The following is an 18853-nucleotide window of genomic DNA, read 5'->3' on the forward strand; positions in this document are numbered from 1 at the left end:
CTGAGCCGGATGAATTTGTACAACCGGATGAATACAATAGAAAAGATACGTTGAAACAAAAACAGACGAAAGGAATGTGACTTATTCAACATATTTGAAGTCTTATGGGACGGTCACATTCCTTGTGCGATTACGATTTTTCGAGAGCTTAATCGATGTAATACTTTAAACTTCCATTTTAGCTCATTTGGTGATTCCGCAGTCCTCTGTTAAAAATCCCACAAGAACGAGCCTATAATAACTAGCTACCGTTCTGACGTTTTGATTGATGTTGAGGAAATCAATGATTAAAAGACAAGTTGAAGTGGGCAATCGGCGCAGTGAATTTTGGTTAATCTCCAAATAAACGGCATGTGACTAGCAAACTAAGGGAACTAAAGAATAAAAAAAGGTCAGAATAGGTGGTCCTTACCTTTTAGGTTTACTAAAGGTACTCCAGCGTGATTCGTTAAGTATTTGAATGTTTTTGTTTCTTTTTAAAATGAAGTGCTACATGTATTTACAACCCATTTCGACAGCGGAAGTACATTATAAACTCCAGCAGCGCTTATAGACTTTTGAAACGCACGTTGAGGAGAACACATCGAAGAAAATTAAAGAAAGACCTCCTCTTGTTAAATTCAAGTCAATACTAGGAAATGGGCTTTTATAACCAGGTCACAAATCGTTTTGAAACTCATCCTGTCTTCATGCATGCATGCATGGCGATTCTATCATCAAATGAAAGCTCATTTTACCAAATTATCGTTCCCATTGGCTTATGCCCTCAACTACCTTAAGCGAATCTTCCTAATTCCATGCTAATCGTTGCGGAACTAGAATTTTAATAATGATAATTGCTAGTCTCCCGGCAGACTTTCCCTTAATAATGTGAAAGTACTGATACATTTTGTAAGAACTGGCGAAATTTTGAGGATTAATATCTTCTTCTACGCCGAGAATGAAGGCTGAGATCTGTTTTGTAGAGAACATAGTTAAGGACGTTTAGTAATTGGCCGATGGCTGACTTCACGCAGCCATATTTGGAAAGTACTCTGGACAAATAGAGTTTAATGAAAACAACAGTTTAATTTATCAGTATTGCTGTATACAAGTGAGACCTGGAACGTTACGCCGACGGATGCCAAAAGACTTGCCTTTCATTACTAATGACGAAACGAGAGTTAGCTAGCGCGAGGAAAAATCTTCAGTCGGAAAAAGAAAATCCCAAGGCAGAGGCTGACGTGGCTGGACACACAAATGGGTAACGAGAGGTTATCTCAAATTGCCATTAACGTCAAGGTACTAATCAAATATGCATCAAAAGGTTAATCTCTCTTTCGCTTTCAGATAAAAACACCTTCCTTTTTTTCTGAAACTGAAAATATTATTACGTAATAATATGACGTAAGTTTATTCCCATATTCTTTTTCATTTTTTGCCACTTGACTTGTGACCCTGTCATTACAAAAGCTTTTTAAAAATTCGTAAATGATACTTCGTCGACGGAAACTGCAAAATGGATTTTTTTTTGTGAGAATGTATGTTAGCCGTTTTTTTTTTCATACGTTCGTTTTCTACTCGAATCGTGGACTGTCAATTTCTCCGAATTTCTCGAAGATGCGGTTTGTCTGAACCCTCTAATTTCACTGTATCTTTTCTTCTTCATTGACTGTAACTGTGTTGTTTTTTGGCTTTGTTGCCATTGTGTTTTCAACCATTCCTACGAGGTCCTGCACTTTGCTGGATATTTCTAATTCCAAACTTCATTGGGTTTGACTTTATATTCTAGCAAATCGATTATTTTGATTAGGACACGTGACAATCTTTCTTTTGCACTTTTGTAGCCGAAAACCAGGAGTGACAGCAGAAAACAAACAAGCAAACAACAATAACAACAACAACAACAACAAACGAATCAACGAGCAAAAGACATGCAACCTAGCCCTTCCACTTGTAACCAGTGTTTATCACCCTCATCGCTTTCGAGATTCGAACTATTTGCCCTATTGATGACCCTCCTAACGTCGGCTTTGTAGAACGTTTCTCTAAATATTAACTACAGCTTACGTAGGATTTTATAGCTGGCGTAGAAATCACCAAAACTTCAGAACGACTCCAGAGACTTGAGCTTCAGTTCTTTTTGTCTACAAAGCACAGGTTACCCAAATGCTTTCTCCGTCTCATATGACTACAAAGGTTAGTTTACGATGCCTGTGACGTTTTGAAGGTTGACCCGAGTCCACATTTCATCGTGTTTCAATAACTCAAGATTTTGAAGTGTTTTCGAAGATGCCCACCAAGTGTAAACGATATAAGAACATCGTTGCCGAGAATTCCCCGGATATTTCTTTAATGGCACTAGATTGTTGCGATTTCCGAGTGTCATTCTAGTTAAAAGTCAAGTGCTTGTTTATTCATCTGTCGGCTCTCCTTATCCCCGGTTTTGTGGTTTTTTTCCTTTTGTTAAACCTGAGTATTTGCTTAGCTTGACTAATGATGTACACGTTCATTCTCTTGGTATTGCCGTAAGACAATAATTCCCACTGCAGATGCGTGTTAAGGGGTGCATGCAGACTTAGGAGGGGCAGGAAAATCATCAAGATTAAAATCTAACATATCTTATTTTTGTTATTGATCTATGTGTCTGGTCAATTTTTGCCCAAAACCACGATTACTTTGTAAACCGGAGCAAGGTCAAGAATTTGTTCAACCAAAGCAAGCGACTCAAGTGCGACTTCTTGAGGCAATTACCAAGATCACCGAAGCTTCCAGAAATTGCAAAAACCTCTGGGACAGAATGCAATCGAAACAGCTCTATAAGATCTGCGCAAGAACGTCTTGTGTTCTAAAAATAATGCAAAAAAAGGATGTTATCTGGAGATAAAAGATTATGCGAACCTCAACGGCTTACCATAGGAATTTGATACCTGATATGCGGTTGCCATTGTGAACTAGTGGCGGTTGTCGCCGTTTTTCTAAGAAGAGTTCTCTAAGACTGAAACTAACGGGTAACATGTTGTTTCTTAACTTTGCGATTGAAAGTGGCACAACAATTTAAAAAATTCATTTTATCGAAGAATTCTGCGCACGATGTCTTGTTTGTTGTTGCCACTGACTGACATGCATACGTAAATCGTTCAGGGTTGTAGAAAGGGAATTAGGAATTAGTGATTATGCTGGGGCAACACATATTTTACTGACGATTATCGTTGGGTCTGGAGAGTCAAGCTGTTCTAAAAATTTCGGTTCTACGTTGCCAGACAGCTACTGATCTCTTTACTAAAACCTCACCTAAAAGATTCGCAACCAGGGAAAAGTAGTCCCTTACGTTTTCGGATGGGATATTTTGTGCAATTTTTGGCGGCACTAAAAAAGGTCACCCAGCAGTTTCAGATGATCAAATGGTTCGGTTGGAAGTTCTTAGAAGGTAACGTTCAGCTAGCAATTTCTGAAATGAAGATATCATTCCCTAAAATTTGCGGACACTTTAATTTTCAGCTCAGTAAGATATCCGAACAGATCAAATTCTTCTAGGTGATAAAATAACACTTCAGTCAGCCTTCGTACGTTACAAAGAGACTATAAATGTCTTCGAAAGGCTTTCGGCTTAATTGGCTCGTTGCACGCCCTTGATTATGGGACCTGGTAAACAAGTGCACATTTAGGCACGGGTGGTTATTGCGCTATCGAATTAGATCGGGTGATTTCAATTGGTGTAATTCCGTCTGGGACATTGGAATTCACTTTTTACTCTGCCGAACTGCGCCCTCGTAATCCTCTCATTCGTCGTGCAGCACAAGAATTCTGTATATGCGGAGCAGATATTCTGGCTTAATTAAACTCAAAAGCAATTGAGACAATGTAAGAACGACATGTTTGCAATGGTTTGGGGCAGATGACACGATACCAGCGACAAGTGGGCAAAAAATACCAACAAGTCGATCCACTGTAAACTGAAATTAACAATAAACCCAAATCAAGTCAAATGTTGGGTTTAAGGGTTAAGTTTAGGGTTGTCCAGTAAGATCTCAAATTTCTGTTCTGGATCTGTTTATTTCCTTTGATCTGACGTCTTATATAGTTACATTACGGAGAAGTTTGTGGGCGTAGAAAAGGATTTACTGAAACATCGCAGAGGGTAAGTTTATCGCACTGTTTAGCAACCTCTGAAGAGAAATTTCAGTATTCATTTAGTCAAACTGAAGGTCAGTAGATACTGCGAATTTTGCATCATGAGTTATCACATGGTATTTCCCTTGCAGCAACTGAACATATGATTTCTTGTCGTCATTCCTTTTCCATAGTAATTTTCTAACCACTCCGCCTTATCCTTATCGGGCAATTCCAGTTTTAGTCACTTTAAGGGTCCAATTATCAGCCATTTAGCGGATCGCTCTGTGTTTCTATGTTAAGAGCAGTCGGTTCTTATATTTGAGACTGTGAAATCCTTGACACGATCATACTGGGCCGAAAAGGTATCGACGGACTCCGTTTGACTGGAAGTTGACACCACTGATTTTAAAACGAATTCAATCAAGTAGTATTTTCCGATAAGATACGGTACGATAACTTTCTTTACAGAGGGAGACGCAATTGGCCCTCTAGCAATACCACAGAGGAAAGACCATGGACTACTCTTTGCGAATAGTGAGGGGAATAGTGAGGGTTAGACAAGGTTTTGAGACGGGGCTTATGGTTCATACGTCGTTATCCGAGAATATTACCGTCTGAGCAGTCGGCGGCTAACGATGTTGTTCGTTCATTTGTTGTATATTTCGATATTGTGCGTCCGGATCAAGCCGAAGAAATCAGGGATAATGTCAAATATCCCTTCTTCACCTTTTTAGCCGATTGAGACATTGTGAGAAAAAATACAAAGTGTCCCTGTCGATTTGGTTCCAAAACAGATCAGCTATGAACATATAACATTATTCTCGTTCCTGGATCTAGGAGTTATTTAAACGGAGGCCTTCTATCAGTTCCCGCGGATGTGATCAAAGTTCCTTGGTTTTAATTCATCTGTTAATCAATATAATTATGTTTTCACCTTTTCAGCATACTGACTACACGCGGCTCCTTTTATCACGGTAATCTTATAGATTTAATACCAAGACGGATTTTGCCTTAAACCTTTAGACTTAGTAAAATCACGGACAGAAAATAGAAATGAATTATATGACTCTGTCACAGTGCACTTTGTGTAATATTCGCACATTTGCTTTTCATTTCGAAACAAGTGATAAACGCCCATTTTATTTAGCTATGATTTTCTTTGAACCTTTAGAACAGTGTCCTGTACTTATTCGTTTCTTCTCTAGTGGCCTTACAAGGAGATGAAACTTAAAAAGCTGCCGTATGGAAGACTAGTTTTTGTAAGAGAGAGCTTCATTAAGCAAAAATCTCTTTCAGCTCAGTTTTCGTTTTTTAGCGCAGAAAACTTGATACGTTATCCGCTTTTCGAGTTAAAATGGAAACGTTCTCTTTCGCTTAGTGTCACTTATTTTGTCTCGTTTCTATTTCTATTTTTTGTGTGAATTTCCGATTGCGGCATTAGTTATCAGCTGCTCCAGTTACACTGTCTATGAAATGAGTTACGCAAAAGGGAGGATAAAGTATGTAGTGGGACTACCGTATGATTCTTCAAACTTATGAAGCGAATTTAATTTGGCTTTGCTGTTTGTATAAGGTATATCCGTGACATTTCTCTTGGTGTATTTTCGAGAACCTTTATAATAGGCAATGGTCTGGCAGTTCTTCAACAATGAAAATCGATACGAGTAACGCTTAATTTAGGGGAGAAAATGACTTCCTCTATTAAACCTCAAATTTGGCTATTACACGTTGTAGTTTTGCTGACGACGGCAAAGAAATGGACAAAAGTGAAAAACGCCCGTGCAGATCGTGCAAAGCTATTGTTTTTGCTCACTAAATATGCAAAATTTTGGCGTTCTCGTTGCCGTCCCCGTTGTAGTTGCTAAAGCTCCCTAAAGTCTGTACTCTCCGGCGTTTGACTCACCAGTGGACTATGTTGTTTTTGTCGTTCTGTGACGGCTAATGTCTTTAATATCCGTGTTATTAATATAATTATCTCATAAATAAATTAATAACCCACAGGAATTTTAGCTTTCCTCATAAAAGGAAGCCCAAATCTCATTGCAAAAAAAGATGCCTTGTGAAACAAGTTTGTCTTTGTTGCTTGTTTAAGCTACAAATGCATGGCATTTCTCGCCGCGGCTACCTGACGCATTTTCGAGACCTTAATAATGTCTGCAATCTGTTTTGACGCGAGAAAAAAACATTGATTCACCAACAGACCGGCTGTTACATTTGTCGTTCTGTTACGCCTAATTCCTTTGACCGCGTCATTCAAAATTATCGCTTTCACGTAATGCTTCCTCAACTGCGCATGCGTTATGCTTTGGGTATGCCAAAATACTAATTTTCCTCCCCGTTTATTATTATTATCCTTAACTTGTTGCTAATGAAATGTCTTGGCCGTAAAAAATTCCCCTTATTATATGACTATCTCCGTGAGCGGGCAAGATGAACCAAATCCCGCGCTGTGATTGGCTACCCGAGCGGGCAAGATGGAGCGATATTGCCTGCTCGGGATTTCTCGCTTGGTCCCGCAAGATCAGAGATCATTTTTTGGTGTTACAGTAAATCCTTTATTGACCAAGCTTCTTAGGTCAAGATGGCTGGATATTGGCCTGTTTCTGGTTCTTTTTTTGCGCGTTTATGGACCTCGACTTCGTCTTTGTCTTGGCCAATATTCAGCCATCATGACATAACAAGCTTGGTCAATAACCCATATGTATAACTGTGTCGCCACGTGGTATCACACCAAGAATATTAAGCTTTCTTTATTAACTTCCTAATCTTTGTTTACGTTTAAGAGAGCAGACAGAGACGGGCGTGTTGTTTTCATTTGTGAGACAATAGCCCGTGTCAAAGTTGTTTGCTCAGTGGCCAAGCCTATAAATAGCTGCGAGGCTTCCGGTGGCATTGTATTGACACAGACTTCACTACCTTTATAATGTAAATTGTGTTGTTGTAATTCCGATTTCGTAGTTTACATTAACGTTATGAAAGCACAAAGGGTTGTATCAAAACAGGGTCATCGGCAGCCTTGCTTCCATTCTTAGGTCAGGTAACTTAGCTATAACTGTAGCATGGTTTATTTTGTACACACTGGGAACACTCACCATGTCAGTCCAGAGTTTGTCGTGAAGAAAAATAAGTGTCAATGTTGATAGATTTGATGATTCCTATAGGAGAATCTTTGCTTATATGTTTTACGTCATTAGCATAAGGCGATCACTCCTTAATCAGTCAGCCAAGAATAAAGTACTGACCATTTGAATGTGATATGCCAGATAATCTACGAGCAATGATGCTTTGAAAATTCAATTTTTTTTTCACAAAGAATGTGTGGGGGTCATGAACGCTTTTGTGACCCAAGAATTTACCAGTTTTGGATGGCTAATAACTGGCTCGTTATCAAAGCTAAAGGGCGTAAAAGTCTTTTGCCTTTTGACGGAACTCAATTTGTAAATAACATGTTGCCTTCTGCAAACTCGCATGTTAATGAAACAAGATGAAAACAATAGCGTTGGTAAAGATTCCCTTATCCTCTGTGTTTATGGTAATAGTGCAGGGTGTCTTGAAAACCAAGAACCAAGACCCCTAAGGGGGGTCTTTGTTTTCAAGACACCCAGACGAACATTCCTTCTTTATAAATTATTTCCTCAGTTTGAGAAGTGCGCAAAGTAGCCGACAAGACAGATAGAGAGTGTATTCTTGCTTTTGAAGAAGCTAAGGCCGGTTTCAAACGTCGAACTTTACATGTGCCGAATCTAATGCAAATAAGCACTTAAGTGTCTGTTGAGTGCTTACGAATCTTTACCGAACACTGTTTTTGATACGCGACGTAGTCTTATTTCGAGCTTTTACCATGGGCCGGTTGCTCGAAGACTTCTTAGCGCTAACCGTTGGTTAATTCGCCCTTGTTACACGGCGGCCATATTGTCCCGGGAGACCAAAAAAGCTTTGTTACCACGCCAAACCTCGCAGTAGAAACGATGGGGGTGAGGCTTGGCGTGGCAAAACCAAGCCTTTTTTGGTCTCCCGGGACAATATGGCGGCCGTGTGACAAGGTCGAATTAAGAAGGATCAAAACCTATGGGTTTTCATGGTATTTAACACGGTTAGAGCTAACCATGCTTCGAGCAACGCGGGCCATGGGCCCGTTTCTCGAAAGTCCCGAAAATTTTTCGGGCCCGGAAAGCGATTTGTGAATCTGCCAACCACTTGTTCAGGAAATCCGATCTTTAAAGATATTTTCAAGGTAACAAAAAGCAAACTAAATGTAAAGTTGGACGACTTAAATCCCCTCCGTTCTTGAGATACAGAGGGAATTGTGACGCCCGAAAATGACCCGTAAAGTTTCGGGACTTTCGAGAAACGGGCCCCAGAACTGGGCCTGCCACGGGCAACCATTCTGTTCGGTTGCTATTGCTACTAAGCGGCAATTACATCGAAACCTGTTGCAGCCGTAAGGTTTTGCTCGGGATTGGAGCCGTTAGTTAAAAAGGACACAAGGAGCTTATTCACCTAGGATTAACACTCCTTTTTTGGGAACTGAATTATGAAAGAAAAAATACACAAGCGTTTAGGGTTTTATGTCTCGTGATGAATTCTTCTGTCTTCACTTTTGTCAGTCTTGTGTGATGGTGGCACTGAATTGCAATAAAAGCTAATAAAAACGCGTTGATGAGACTGTCAATAGCCTTTTCTATCACTGTTAGACACCAAATATTAGATTGCATTCCATTCTGTTCCACCCAAAAGCTAATGAGAATAATAGTGTTCCGCTCATCGAACGTTCCAGCACAGCAAAAGAATCGAAAGATACATTGTGTAATAAGGAGCCGAATAATGCGTGTGTGGTTTGGACATGAGCTCATCCAGAGCAGAATAGGCTGCGCCCTAACTTGATCTCTTGAAATTAGAGGTTGTAATTGAGATGCGTGTTTCCTGCGAGTAAGATGAAAAGAGCGCTTTTGTTTTTTATTGTGAAAATAATTTTAGTCATGTTTACACACTTTTTCGTGATCCCTAGGGAGCCTTGTTTTCAACGATGCAGTTGTTTAGGTCTAAGTGATATAAATAATTTGTTTGAAATACTGTAGTTTTATATGAAAACATATTATTTTCACTGTGTTCTTTGTAATTAATTAAGTCCCTCTACCGAGAGTGGAGTAAATTGAGACCTGAATGCGAAATAGTTTGCTAAACAAATCAATATGGCAGAAAAAAATCTTTATATATACCACGCTGTGTGGGTCGGTGAGAATCATTGTCATCTCGTTATTTATGCCAGCAATCGGAGCTACCAAGTATCATTTAGTGGATTATAGCACTCAAACATCCAAGGATAACGTGGAAGAATATTGAATGAACCTTTATTTTGACGACTTTTCATCTTGCTTTCATTTTCCAGAGAACGTGGAAGGTACGTAACAAACAAAGTGCATACAGCAGCCCACAAAACCGGTTCTTCTCGTTCGATTCTCGTGTGTTTTTCGGCCCTTAACCAGTTTCCCTGGCGATTTTTGTCAAAATAGCTTTCCGAATTGTGTGCTATTCTCACCTATCGTGCATTATTTCGCTTGACAAAGAAGTAGCTTTTGCTCGATCAGTTTTACACTTTTTGCCGAGTTTTTGAACAGAGATCAATTAAACCATTTTCTCTTGAACTGCTCATTTGATTTTATTGTTATAATCGCCACTGCCATAGGTGCTTGGCGATCTGGTCTTTCGCGATTATTCGAGTTCATTCACGTCTTGCAATGTGGACGAAGTATCCTAAAAATAAATTAGTACGAGCGGTTTTACAGTAAAGATGGAGAGTGCGGAAAGGTTCACATCTTTATGCTCCCGTTTTCGTCAAAACCTCAATTTTTTTTTTCCATATCGTTGTGCGGAGCACCCCAAAAATATGTGCTAAAATGCGTACCGCACATGCATCATGATTATTTTTCCTCTTTCAACCAATATTAATTGTTTTGTGGCGTCGTTGTTGTCGTAACTGTGCGTCGTCGTTTGTTAAACTCCCAATTGTTCGGCTGTCTCTCTCGGCGCGTTGGCATATTCATCTTGTCAATTTAAGGACGTTCGCGCCCAAAACGTTCCCACGTACAGATTTTTTTTAAACTTGCCACACAGAAAGGTAATGATCTACTTTTGCCAAAAAGGCAAAAAAAAACGGGGGGTCACCGTGCTCATTTTCGAGATTATGAGCTGCACTTTTAGAAGCTTGCGTTATTTTAAGACGATTTTAGCTTACAACTGTCAGCAATAAAAAAGCTACATTAGTGAAATTTAGATCACGTAAACGTACTCAATTCAACATAACTAATATAAGTCTTTTTCTGAGGTGAAATAGACCTTGAAAAACGATACATATTAGTCTAAGAAAGAAAACTTTGGTCGCACGAGAGCATAAAAGGTGAAATATTTGTAACTTCTCACGTACAGATTTTTTTGGTTCTTTGTTAAAATGGACAAAATCAGGAAAGGAAGTGATCTACGGAAAGAAAAATGGGAGTCACCGAGCATTCAAGGGAGTAAAATCGCTGCGAAGTTCTCAAAGCGATTGTCTATTCGCACTGTCACGCGATTGCGTGACATTTCCGAGAAGACCTGGGTCCACAGCTATTCCATGATGCCACACGCTTTCATGTTCCATTCTTGTGGAAAATGTTTGTGCCTATAGTATCGTGTTTACCTTCGTGGTCTGCGATGCATGACGTACCCGTGACATGCGCGAGAAAATGCGTAGTAGCAATGGGCGCGAACGTCCTTAATTTAGTTTCCATGATTTTGTTCCTGAAGGCAAAATTCGACAGTTGAACATAATCGTCTCCTATCATATGCATGCAGAAGAATTTTGTTTTGAGTCAACGGGAGGAAGTTTACGTTGCACTGGAGCTTTTTTCAGCATAGTTTGTCGCATCACGGGAAAAACAATTCAATAGAGTATGTTCAGTCACGTGATCAGTAACCTTATTTTTCTACCGAAACAAAAGAAAACGTTTGCATGATGATTAGTTGGGTAAAGACTTGTTTCCATATCTCAAAGTGCCCATGGACGTGAGGTGCTTGGGAATGAAAGTAACTCACTGGAATCGGAATGCTAACAGTTAAGCCTAAATATTGTTTTACGCCTAAGTAGGCCTAAGGTTAGCATTTCTAAGGGGGTTGGGCTTTTTCAACAGTTACATTATAACCTCAGTCTGCATTTTACTTTGACCGATTCCAGTGATTTAATTTCATCCCCAGGCACCTCACGTCCAAGGGCGCTTTGAGATATGGAAACAAGTCTTTACCGATTAGTTGGGTAGACCAACATGGCCGACGTTCCATTGTCTTGGAACACCAACATGGCTGCCGTGACGTCACGTGAGAGCACTTAAGGCCATTTCCGAGTTGCTGTTTGTTTCGGTTTTAAATTGAGTCAGGAACCCATGACCCGGAGCCTACAGCTCCCGTACTGGGCCTATGTAACGGCATTTTTACAGACCGATCTATTTTTAGACTATCTTTTCCGGACAAAACAAAGGCAGTCACGGTTCGGTGACCCTATGACGTCAGCTTAATTTCTTGTAGTTGGTCATTGGGCTGCTGTGGGAGTCTCATTAGCGGGAAATTCAATCTAAAAATAAATCGCTCTGTGAAAACGCCGTGACACGAACACAGTAGAGTTGTAGGCTCCGGGTCATGGGTTCCTGATTGAGAATTGGTGCTCAACTATTGAAAGGGAAACGAGTTTGGTTTGCATAAGAATACGCATGCACCGCATGCCCCACGATATGTTTGCTGTGACTTGAGCCCGCAGTATCCCGCGTATTCCGTTACAGTAATTCCGCTGTCACGGCGTTTTTTGGCCCCCCGTGTTATCTGTTCTCCCGGACACTGGGCGATAGAGCTGTGTGTTCCCCTTCGCCATAACGATAAATATGATAGCAGAATATGAATACAGAAAGTATCCTAAACATGCATAAAAGCTAACCTATAAAGGCTAAGCTTAGGCCTAAAAACCTTTTTTTAGGAAGGTTTTTAGGCCTAAGCTTAGCCTTTATACATGATTAGGATTCATATTCTGCTATCATATTTATCGTTACGGCGAAGGGGGAACACACAGCACTAGTGCTCAGTGTTCGGGAACAGATAACATGGGGGAACACATAACGCCGTAACACCGCTGTTGTTAAGTGAGCCCACACAACTTGCAAGTACGAAGTATCACGTGAAAATTCGGTTGCTAAGTAACCGCTGCGCATGCTCAGTTCAACTGAGTTCTCTTTTCCCGTACTCCTCAGCCCAGTGAACGCAAAAAGAAAAGACTGAGACCTCTGCCAGCAGGGAATGAACGGACCAAGGTCAATAGGTCAAAAGCAACCGCGAAACTACTCTCACAGTCACTCAGACTGAACATTATAAATGATAGCCTGCCGGCGTAGTTGAAGGGATACCTTTAGCGCGATGATTGCAATACGCGCGTGTAAATCGATCGTTGCTCCGTTGTGTTTTGGTCGGGAGTGCGAGTGGCTGTGAAGCGGCGAAGCCAAAACACGCGTTTTTGAACAATACAACTTTTATTTCCAAAATGGTCGCCATTTAGATATTTTTGTTGTTTTTATTCAAATTAGCCTTTGTTGCCTCGTTCAAGGCAAAATATTCTTTTCAATTTTAAGCTTAAGAACGAGGCATCAAGGGATAATTTGAATAAAAGCAAAAGAATATTTAAACGGTGGCCATTTTGGAAAAAGGTGTATGAAGCATAGCATGTGTGCAATTCAGTTTATTTTACTGATTAATCCTCCTTCTTATTCTCCATTCTTTGCAGGAAAAAACATGAACATGGAGAAATTACTTTCGTTACTACTCTACGTGCTATGTTGGAGAACGTTATTTGCTTTGGGTAAGGGTTTTTTTTCGCCCCATCTGGCTCAAACCAGCTTCAAAAAGACAATCTCTTCAGAACGATTGATGCTACAATACTGTATCACGTAACAGTGATGTTATGGTACCATATGAAACACCGATTGCGGTTATTATTGTGACGTCACGTAGTAAGTTACCTTGGCAACGGGAAAATTGTAGCGTGATAAGCTACCATGGCAACAGGAAAATTCTGTGCAGCCGAATCAGAGCCACTAATCCGCTGCACAGAATTTTGGGCCTTCTGATCACTTTCTAGCAATAAATCAAGGCTCCTGTGAGCCAGCTCATTGATGAACTGGAGCAGAATTAGCAAGGGCTCCTTAGAGCTATCTCATGCATGGTAAAATTAATACATAAAATTATGCACACGCCATGCGTTTTTTCTGTGGCGGACTGCAACTTGGTGTTTTGCGCATAGGGAACTTACAATGGGAAGGATAGTCGCCTTCACCTTTCCTTCACAGTTTACATGAAGGAAGGGTGAAGGCGACTATTTTCCCCGAAACTTCGTGTATAATTAAGGACACCAACAACTCGCCACATGGTAAGTTTCATCGATTTTTATTGTTATTTTCTCTTGCAAATTTCCAGACCTAAACTTCGCGTCTTCGCTCCATATGTTCTCTATATTTATTCATGTTGTGAATCCCGTACGTGACACAAATAGTGATCCTGGGTTACCTGTGGTATAACCATTTATTAAAGGCCGTTTACACGACAAAAAAATTGGGTCCGGACCCGTCAAAAAAGCGGTACGGACCTATAACGTTTGTAAAGAAATGCTGGAGTTTCTACAGGGCCATAGGCGCCTATAGTCCTGTACAAACTCCAGTGTTTCTTTACAAAAGTTATGCGTCCGTACGGCTTTTTCGGTGGGTCCGGACCCAAACTTTTCTGTCGTGTGAACGGCCTTTAAAAGGCCGTTTACACGACAGAAAAATTTGAGTCCGGACCCGTCAAAAAAGCGGTACGGACTCATAACTTTTGTAAAGAAACACTGGAGTTTCTGCAAGGCCATAAAGGCCGTTTACGCGACAAAAAAATTTGGGTCCGGACCCAAATTTTTTTGTCGTGTAAACGGCCTTATAGGCGCCTATGGCCCTGTGGAAACTCCAGTGTTTCTTTACAAAAGTTATGGGTCCGTACCGCTTTTTTGACGGGTCCGGGCCCAAATTTTTCTGTCGTGTAAACGGCCTTTGAAAGGGTTTCCGACTGAAATAAATATGTAGAAAGACTGTAATTTTTAAACGAAATCAATGCCATGCAACACAATGATATGCTTACCTAAGTTTATGGATGATGCTACAGCCACTCCCTGATTTTACGTTCTTCCTCCCGATGATAACAATCGGTTCAAATGAACCAAAGCGAATGTTGGCAATTTGTCGTCGCTTTCATGAATTCCACCTTCATTTTTTTCACAGATTCGCCTTTATGATTATGATTATTGACTTTCCATTTTTCAATTCCACAAAGACATATTTTGTTTTAGGACTGAACGAAAAAGTAGATAGATAGGCGCATAACGATCGTGGGACAAAAGTGAAACTTAGCATAGGACGTACAGGAAAAACGTTTAATCGGAGTTTAATAAATAGATTATTGGAATTGAGTGAGTGAGTGCCATCGAGTCCACACTCCGCAAACCTTATTAATGACGTAGTCATCATTGAGCTGAAAATGGGGGTCATCCAGTTTGTTTTTGAGATATGAGCCACTAAATACGAAATAAAGGGTGTTTTTACGGCCTTCCCCGTTTCAACGGCGACTTATTACGTCACAAGAATGATCGCATCTTGTTTAGCAATAATAGGCCATTTCCGAGTTCGCGCCTGCCTCCTCTTCAAAGCGAGTCCAAGTGCGAATTTTTTGTTATGAAAATTAGTTTTCATTCATATGTAAAGTAGAACTAATTACCATCACAAAAACTTCGCACTTAGACTCGCTTTGAAGAGTAGGCGGACTTGAACCCGGAAATGGCCTATTGGTTAGTATTTCATATCGTACCATAATATTGCTAATACGTATTACAGCGTTGAAGTACCAATCCTTCCAAATAAGAACGTTTCTTGAAAGCGTTGAAACTAGTTTGGGCCACCTTAAAAATAGTGTATCACTATTTGTCAATTAAACTGTAATGTCGTCACTTTTTCCTGTACATTACAGCTGATTGTCCCTTTAGTCCTGGCTTGGCATTCTGGGGTTGGTTGCCGGAAGCCTGGTCAGCGCTAACCGTTGGTTAAGAGGTATCGGAACCTATAGGTTTCCATGGTATTTAACGCCGGTTAGTGCTAACCATGCTTCGAGCAACCGGTCCCTGTTCTCTTAAAGAATATACAACAGCAAAACAAACTGACAAATTAGCTTGCTGACCGCGTAATTGACAGGTTCACTTTTGTAAATTAAAGCCTGGTTTTCACAAGCGACGCAAGGACAAGGGCAAGCATGAGTAGCTTATGCTAAATTAAAACGAATGTCGACATCCATAAGCACACTCAAATGCTCAGACGGGGAATCTGGAACGAGTGCTTTCACTGGCCAGACACGGCCGGGCGTAGTTATGCTGTGTTTCGCTTTAAGACGGCATAAGTCGAACGCAAGCACGAGAAAAGAAAAAAATCCTTGCTTGTGCTTGCGCCTGTGTTTATGCTTGTTTAGAGGCTGTTTCTCGGTAAAATGAGAGCTGTCATGCTTGGGTTTGTGCTGATGTCGCTAGTGAACTTGAAATTATACATGTACATACCCGGATACTTACTTGACCGCTCCCGGGCTCAAGGATACACAACAACAACAACAGCAACAGAAAAGCAACAACAGCTGGCCGGAGGCAAACCAGTTGGCTATTTATTTACAAGTGCAAACGAGAAGATTATCCAGGGACTACCAGGATCAAAATTTAAGGAGTGGTCAGAACTGGACTCCTGATTTCAAGACAAGCGCCCTAACCACTGGGCCTCACTGCCTGCGTAATAATGTATTTTTAGTTTTGTTGTACGTTGAACAAGGAATGGTTTGTTTTAAAGAAATTGTGTGATCCTTAATCTCTAGAAATTGACTTGCTCTCTCCCATATCCGGATCTTCTGAGGACTTAAACGTCAGAAAGCCACTTGGGTCGGTTGGATATCTCTTTGGCCGAGGTAATAAAAAAATCCAAGCAAAGGAGGAACTTCTTCAAGACGTCATCTACAATATTGAGGCAAATGGCGAATTTATTATATATGCTTCCATCCGGCTTATATCTTCAAGAGCGGGTGCCTTGTTCTCCATTTCGCACAGTCAAAGGAAACTCTTACTATTAGACTTGTTTGCGAAAGGAATGGGCTCCACTACCAAACTCATTTTAAGATACAGGTCAACCAGTGACACGGCCGAGAATGTTGTCTTCAAGGATTTGAATGAACTGGGTGACAGAAAATACCACACCATAATCCTCCACATTTCGGATGTAATGGAGGACAATGGAAATAAGATTTCTTCGATAACACTTTATGTAGATTGTAAACCAGTTGGAAAAGCGGAGACCGTTTCGCCGATCTCTTCAATATTTTCTTACAAAGGCACTTTGCTCTCTCGACTGGAATTCAGAATAGCACAGCGGGGATTTGGAAATAAAATTCACACTCAATGGGGGGTAAGTATTTTGTTTACTCTCATTTCCTTTATGGAAGGCCAAGGTTTCAGGGTTCTGCAGGCATTGATCCTACGGCCGATTTACACGGTACAATTTTTGTCGCATGAGACATGCATACAATCAAAGGGCTCCTGGTGTTTGGGAAGAAAACAGTCCTACACAAAGAAAACCATCTTTATATCCGATGTTTACAGTTGAAGCTACGGTGGTCGTTTTGGTATCATAAACAAATTCCTCGAGAACTCAACTCGATTGTGTATCAAGTATGTTAAAAGCACTTGGCCGGTGATCACGTAAATCAACAAAACAGAGCTCCGTTCTAACACGATACAAGAGCAGGGTCCCATTACTAGGAGTTTCCAGCCTCATTGTATTTGTGGAACGGCGTTTTTACAGACCGATTTATTTTTAGATTGTTTTTCCCGCGAATGAGACTCCCGCAGGAGCCCGATCATTAATCACGAGAATATAAGGCAGCGTTTACACGAACGCGGTTTGACATCGACTCGGTGTCATGACTTTCGAAACCGAGTCAAAATCGATGCGGTTTGAAAGTGTTTACACAAAACCGTTTTCGCCAGAAAATCGAAGTCGTGATGGTATAAGCGAGCGATGCACTACATGCTAAATTCACTATTTTGAATTTAACACTGCAAATTTCGCGCCAAAATAGCCATAACGTAAAGAGGAATAACGCAAAAAGGCATAACGCAGAAAGGCATACCACAGCAAAGCATAACGCAAAAGGCACAACGTAACATAGCCATAACGCAAAGGCCCTTTGAAGAATGGAGACTAGCTGTGTACTCCGTAAATAATTTCAGCTCTAAAAAAACGTCAATTGATTGTTCAAGGGAAAGAATATATAATCGCTATCGAACTTTTTCTTCCTGCTTAAGTTATGCCTCTGCGCTATGGCCATTTGCGTTATGAGTCTTTGCGTCATGCCTTTTTGCGTGATGCCTACTTGCGTTATGCCTGTTCGCGTTATGGCTACTTGCGTGATGCCTATTTGCGTTATGGCTATTTGCGTTATGCCTCTCTGCGTTATCCCTCATTCCGTGATGGCCATTTGCAGAATCGGCTTGTTACCACTCAGCTTTGGATTGATGCATTCATGATTTGGACGATTTTATTTCAAATACTGATCATTGAATTTTGTCATAGATATCATGTACCTCCATATACAGAGATTCTAAAAGCTGACGTTTCGAGCGTTAGCCCTTCGCTCTGACGAAGGGCTAACGCTCGAAATGTCAGCTTTCAGAATCTCTGTACGGTGGCCAATTTACATTATCAACTCCGTTGATAAAACCAAATTTTTGTATACTACTTCCCCACCGACGCAGCACCACAGTTTCTTTAGAAACTACCCCCTTCATTAAAAATAGATCGGTCTGTAAAATAAAAATAAATGGTGACATGTGTTTAGTATGGGAGTTGTTCGCTCCTAGCCATGGGCTCTTCAGTGAAACTATTCATAACTTTTGCAACTAGATTTTTAACTGCAACAAGACACTCCGTCTCTAGCGTTGCAAGCACATTTGTTTCTTATTTGGATAGAAAATATGCCATATAAATATAACATCAAGCATATTTTATCCTCAAACGCTAGCAATTCTTATTACATTTAACCCCAAGGGGTCAGGTTGCCGAGTGCGCGAGGGAACAGGTTAAGGGCGGTGCCTACTAATTAAAGATATTTTTGCCCCGGTGTGTAATTATGCAGGAAATGTAGATCTTAACAAGTGTTATTGAAATCCAAAAAGAAAATTGGGGGTAACCACACATTTTTCAAAGATAATTCATGAATAACATTTGTAAGAAGCTTTAAAATACAAAGCAATGTATGGCGTTCTTTCTCAAATTGAAGCTTAATTATCTCTCAAAACTGCATGGTTGCCCCCAATTTTCTTTTTGGTTACTAAGAGTACTTACTAAGATCTACTTTCTCCGGATAATTTTAAACCGCGCAAAAATATCCCTGTGCTAGTAAGCATCACCGATAGGAAATCCGAGTATCTCGAGATGCGCAGAGCGTATGCGCAATAACAATAGTAGGCACCGTCCTTAAGGGGAAATGGGTCGCCATAAAAGCTCCTTTGCAATTCGACCCATTCTTCTTCCGTTCGTGCTCGGCCATTTGACGCTCGCTCCGTCGGCTTCGGGTAAGTCCGACCACAGGAACATTGAACCTGAATTAATATCTCTCTTTCAGGGCATCATAGAGA

At 40.6% G+C, this 18853-nt stretch overlaps 1 protein-coding gene across 26 annotated transcripts in view; it reads left to right on the forward strand.

The window, feature by feature from the left end:
• The window catches only part of LOC138038524 (cartilage oligomeric matrix protein-like), a 78089-nt gene that overhangs the window by 32557 nt on the left and 26679 nt on the right, over positions 1 to 18853 (forward strand). For 20 of the 26 annotated variants that reach the window (XM_068884438.1, XM_068884422.1, XM_068884434.1 and 17 more), the window contains 3 exons: positions 12893 to 12967; positions 16039 to 16622; positions 18841 to 18853. The exon at positions 18841 to 18853 is cut by the window's right edge. In XM_068884438.1, coding sequence (XP_068740539.1) covers positions 12901 to 12967; positions 16039 to 16622; positions 18841 to 18853 — 664 coding nt within the window. In that variant the 5' untranslated portion in view covers positions 12893 to 12900. Of the gene's footprint in view, positions 1 to 4063; positions 4121 to 12892; positions 12968 to 16038; positions 16623 to 18840 lie in introns of all 26 variants that reach the window. The other 6 variants (XM_068884444.1, XM_068884447.1, XM_068884426.1 and 3 more) reach the window with 1 other exon arrangement.

The sequence above is a fragment of the Montipora capricornis genome, chromosome 2, assembly GCF_036669925.1.
Source record: "Montipora capricornis isolate CH-2021 chromosome 2, ASM3666992v2, whole genome shotgun sequence".
NCBI lineage: Eukaryota > Metazoa > Cnidaria > Anthozoa > Scleractinia > Acroporidae > Montipora > Montipora capricornis.